General features: G+C 41.4%; 1 protein-coding gene across 2 annotated transcripts; it reads left to right on the top strand.

Annotated features, from left to right (window-relative positions):
• The first annotated feature begins 1,750 nt into the window (after positions 1-1,750).
• LOC148040072 (uncharacterized) lies at positions 1,751-4,724 on the top strand. Of its 2 annotated transcripts, none has more exons than XM_087666035.1 (3): positions 1,751-2,905; positions 3,412-3,564; positions 4,125-4,724. In XM_087666035.1, the coding sequence occupies exons 1-3, from the start codon at positions 1,932-1,934 to the stop codon at positions 4,603-4,605; spliced, it is 1,608 nt and encodes a 535-aa protein (XP_087522161.1). In that variant the 5' UTR covers positions 1,751-1,931; the 3' UTR covers positions 4,606-4,724. The 2 variants fall into 2 exon arrangements, with proteins under 2 accessions (XP_087522161.1, XP_087522155.1); XM_087666029.1 differs by having other exon boundaries at positions 3,397-3,564.
• The last annotated feature ends 313 nt before the right edge of the window (positions 4,725-5,037 follow it).

Here is a 5,037-nt window from a genome sequence, read left to right as displayed (position 1 = left end):
GATGCAAATGACTGGCGCCGACTGAGGGAGGAGGCTACAGATTCTCCAGGACGTTGGAGTCAGCAGCACGAGGGGGCGAGGGCACGACTCGAGGCGGGAGTGGTCCATCATCTTGGGAGTGGCGGCCACAGGACATATTTGGAGGACCTTGTAAGTTTTTCTTTTGTTTTGCTTGTTTGTTTTTTTGAAATATTCTTTGTACTGACAATCATGTTTCTAACAGTTAGCATTTTGTTTTCTTTGCAGCACTCCATTACAAATTGCGATCCGATAGGCCTTGAGACTCGATATGCAGAGAGGCACAGTCTCAATGCATTGATCGACCGATTGTATAGATGCGGCGGCCCTGTAAGTCACTCATCTTTCTTGTCCGTAGTTACCATGAGATATTTGAATGCATTATTGTATGATGGATTGATGTGTTGTTTCTTTTTCTGCATAGTCCGTTCGATGCTCCTTTGCGGGGCAGAACGAGCTTTCAGGGGACGAGGATTTGTAGCTCGCCCTTGGATCCTTGGAGCTCACACACCTTTGTTTTTTAGTCGCCTCATCTATGCAGATATTTTCTATGTATTAGTGATATCCTGTCATGATTGTACCAATCACTTTTTATGCGATCATATATTTATTTCATGTATCAGTTTTATGATTTCAGTATACATTCTTTTTGTTCGCAAGCGCTTTGTATACAATAGTGCAGAAACTATTTTGTATGGCTCTCATACAGCACAAAGTGCTATAGCTGCCCTGCTACAAAATTTTTTCTATCCCTGTTACCGTCGCTATTAGCGTTGCAAATTTTACTGCTCGCGTCACTATTGCCATCGCTATGCGCGTCGCTATCAGCGTCGATAGTGACGCCAATACCGACGTTTCTATGGCGTCGTTAATAACGACGCTTTTTGCGACGACGGGGGCAATTTTTGTTGTTTGTATTTTTGTCGCTTAAAACGTCGGTATAAGGCCTATATCTTGTAGTGCACACCATCGCAATTGAACTACCATATCACAATCAACATGGACAAATACAGTCAACTCATAGAACGTTACACACTCAACTCGTAGAGTGTTACACACCTTGATCACATGCTTCACATGCGATAGTTCAACTCATGCTTCTCTTAGACATCTGTAGCAATAGTTTAACTCGTGCTCCTCTCACATGTCTTTACTTTCTCTCTTGGACATTGTACTTTTGTGATCTAACTAAGTTGTACACATTGACGTAAGCCAACAACTCCTCACACATTCTTGTGTCTCCACTAGACACGATATGTTCTATGATTAGGCCTCGATAGTATCCCGAACATGTTTCATCATTAGCATCTGTTCTACAATTGACCCCTTAACCCTAATGTAATTTGTATAATAACAAAGAGCCGAGCAAGGAGAAAAAAGATAAACAAGCATTAGCTGCTGCACGTGTAATAAAATTAACGAACCAGCCATGTATGATGTGTACGTGACAGTATAGTTGGGTGACGGGTCGAATCAGGTGCCTGCAACTTCAGGCAGGGGGGAGGCCCCGGGCTAGTAAAATTTTTGGGCGATCCCAGTAAAAATTGTTTGACTTCCAAAATTCGGATATTTTGAGGCGACCGACACCCAGTATCGTTCAACTTCACGTCTCCTTTAGTTTTTCCAAATAGATAGGCTTTAATCATTCAATGGGTGCATGATATCCCTTTATTGATTATAACACGCGCGCACGCCCCCCCCACACACACTCTCTCTCTCTGTCTCCCGCGAGTCGCGTCTGTCTGCTGTGCAGTAGCCTGCCTGATACCTGACTATATATAAATATGTAGAGTCCCCCTTCCTTTTGCCACATGCTCCTCTCCCAGAATACGTAACCTTTTACCTGCGCCATAGCTGCAGTCTGCAGCCGCTTCTGATTATTAATCCATATCGTACACACCATTGGCCATCACATGATCCATCTCATAGCAACACATATCCTTTGCATTATCATTACGCTCTTACTGGACATCTGTGCTAACTTCTCGTCACCACAAATGGATCAACAGGATCACAAGCTTGTGCATCAGCTGCTCGATTTCCCTTGTACCTGCAGCAGCCCTGTCGATCATAGTGAGGACAGCACCTCTAGCGTCCATAGCCATGAGCTTATTCAGCAGAATGCTGATGAGACTGAGTGGGGAGCCATCCTTCGGAAGCTTGACCAGGAATCATCACGCATGTCAGCTGCAGCGATATCGATTGATGATCATTTGCACCCATATTATTCTTCTGCATCACATAGTCTTGATATTGATACCCCCCTTCACAATATAGGCTGCAGCTCCGCACCGATGAAGAGCCCTTTTGGTAATTATATGAATCCTTCACAACTCCATCAGTTCAATGCTGATAGCCAGCTTCAGGCATTAGAGGTGGGTGCTCATTCTGCAGTTTCTATTGATGAGAGCTTAAGCCAATCCCATACCTCTCCTTCAACTCCGGACAGTAATGAGGATCACCTGGCTTATGTGACGTTGGATAAGCTATTGATGGCACAGGACGTGAGCTACATTAGTAGTGACCACACTACCGCACAACCATCAGAAAATCGTCGCCATCAACAATACCAAAATCCGCAATTCTTCAAAGGCACTAGTAATCTCTCGCACTTGATATCGGCAACTGATTTATCAAGGCTAAATTGCTTCCTGCCGATAAGCAATTCAGCTTACAGCAATTTGAGTCGTGTTGAGAGTGGCTCATACACGCCCGCCACATCGGCCTCAAACAAAGAGCCCATTGATATGAAAGAATTAAACCCCGATCACCCGCAGCTTAATACGACTAATTCCACTGATCAATCAAGCTCCCTGATCACCATGATCTCCAAAGATTACAATCAGCAACAGGCTCAGCCGGGCGGCGACGTATCAGACAAGAAGAGGTATATTCAGTCATAAGACAAATTCACAGTCCCAATACCAGAAAGTCTTTACAAGTTTTCCAGTTTCTTCTTTCTATTTTCATCAAACTCTATCCTGATGTACAAATGCTGATGCGTGCGCTTCACTTTTGTGAAAATGTCAGAGAGATTGCCCGGTTTGGAAGAAGGGGCTCTTTTCTTTTGTGTTTCCTTTATAGTGTTCAATTTCATGAGCTTCTAAGAGGGAGGGACTCTATACCTAGCTAGGCATGATTAGGGTCCGAGGGCTGTTGGCCCTTAGGGTCGACCTAGCTACGTATGTGGTTGGAGTGGGGGTTGGTAACCTCAACCCCCAACCACACCTACCAAGATATGCGGTCCCTCCCTCATAGCAACTCATATATATGTTGTCATAATTCACAACATGGGAACTTGTTTAAAGCTTTTGTTGCAATTTGTTTTTTCAATTAAAAAAGTATTTTTCTATATGAAGGCACTAATGACAATGGCAGAAATTTTACCTATAGAGGCAATAAAGGCAATTTGTGTGTCAAGAGGCCCAAGAAGCAAAGGGGCTTCAAGCTAGCAATTAGGATGAAGAGCGATATTGACATCATAGATGATGGCTTCAAGTGGCGCAAGTATGGCCAAAAGGCTGTGAATAACAACCCCCACTCAAGGTATTATATCTATCTAAGTATTACATATAGGAAAAAAAGGTTTTGAGTCTTCTCAATCCCCACAACGTACCAATAACTTGTAAATCAAGTGGGTTATAATAATCCAAATTGTAAAGCATGTTGGTTATCATCCAAGTAGGTTAATTATCCATATGTCTAGTAATATCATAAGAAAGACTACGAAAATGAACTGAAGTATTTGCATTGTTGTCCCATTAATCACATTTATGGTGGCCCAATTGATTGAGTTACTTTGTGACCCAAGTAATCTCATAAGATGATGTTTATTTAGGCAATTACGTCATGTATGAGTAGTGTGGTATGAAAGTAGCTTGATTTGGTACTTCAAAAAGTTAAACAATTGTATTAACTAGAATTGGAGTTTGTGAATTGTATTTATATGATGGTAAATACAATTACATTAACATGAATTAGAACTTAAATAAATTGTGAATTGTATGTATTTGATTGTGGTTTGATGAAATTGTAACCTTGAATAATATGGTAGATCAAAACCCTAATTATAGACTAACTATTTGTTTGGATCAATGGGATTGAAGGAGCTACTACAAATGCACAGCCAAGGGTTGCAATGTGAAGAAGCATGTGGAGAGACAGTGTGACGAGCCTGATGTGGTGGTGACCACCTACGAAGGCATGCACACACACCCAACTACAAGCTCCTCTAATTATAATTGTAATCACAATAATGAAGATTCCATTAATGTCCCTAATCATGATCGTCCTCAATCCTTATTACCACCTTTCCATCCAACTAATCCCATCTCCCACTACAACACCTACCTCACCTCTCTCAATATCATCACCCAATACATTGCTTCTTGCACCTATAACAATACATGTAAGAACTATAATAAGCTTCCTCCCCATCTCACAAGTTTCCTTCCCATCTTCGCCTTGATTAGTCACCCTAACGGTAATCCAACCTTGCATGACGATAATATTGCTCTTGATTACCGATTATTATGGTATCATCTCTTGCAACTCCTCACATATCACCAAGACATATATCAAGGCTAGAATGTCAAACTCGATTTGAGGGGTATGTATAGAACTTTTTGTAATTAAAATATTTTCTAAAAAGTATATGGAAATTTGGGACTCTAATTCCTATAAGTGTATCCTTGTATTTCACAAAGCAAAAAGATGGACAGAGTTACTAGATTATTAATTATGTGTGCCTTGCAATCGATAGGCAATATGATTATAGAAAAAGCCTTGCCATCATACATAAGAAGTTTTATGCGAATTCCCACTATAATTCTCACAATGTGATCAAGTATGGTGTCAAAAGACCTAAAGCTTCAATATTAAGAATAGCTTCTCTGACAAATATTAGCCTATATTGACAACATCATGAGCTTGGACCACATATCTACCTAGGTGTGATTAGGGGTACGGGACTACTGGCCTAAGGTGTGAGCTATTGGCCCTCTGCTAGCCCTAGCTAAG

Source organism: Lygodium microphyllum, chromosome 2 (genome assembly GCF_053477565.2).
Source record: "Lygodium microphyllum isolate KBCC chromosome 2, Lygodium_microphyllum_v1.1.10, whole genome shotgun sequence".
In the NCBI taxonomy this organism is placed as follows: domain Eukaryota; kingdom Viridiplantae; phylum Streptophyta; class Polypodiopsida; order Schizaeales; family Lygodiaceae; genus Lygodium; species Lygodium microphyllum.
Note: the sequence above shows the minus strand (reverse complement) of the source record. Positions and strands in the feature narration are given on the sequence as shown.

Bases quoted from the DNA above. Each gene is read 5' to 3' on its own strand.
- LOC148040072 (XM_087666029.1), top strand. From the start codon at position 1,932: ATGATCCATCTCATAGCAACACATATCCTTTGCATTATCATTACGCTC. The intron at 2,906-3,396 runs GTATATTCAGTC...TGACAATGGCAG, and splicing joins GACGTATCAGACAAGAAGAG to AAATTTTACCTATAGAGGCA. The intron at 3,565-4,124 runs GTATTATATCTA...ATGGGATTGAAG, and splicing joins AATAACAACCCCCACTCAAG to GAGCTACTACAAATGCACAG.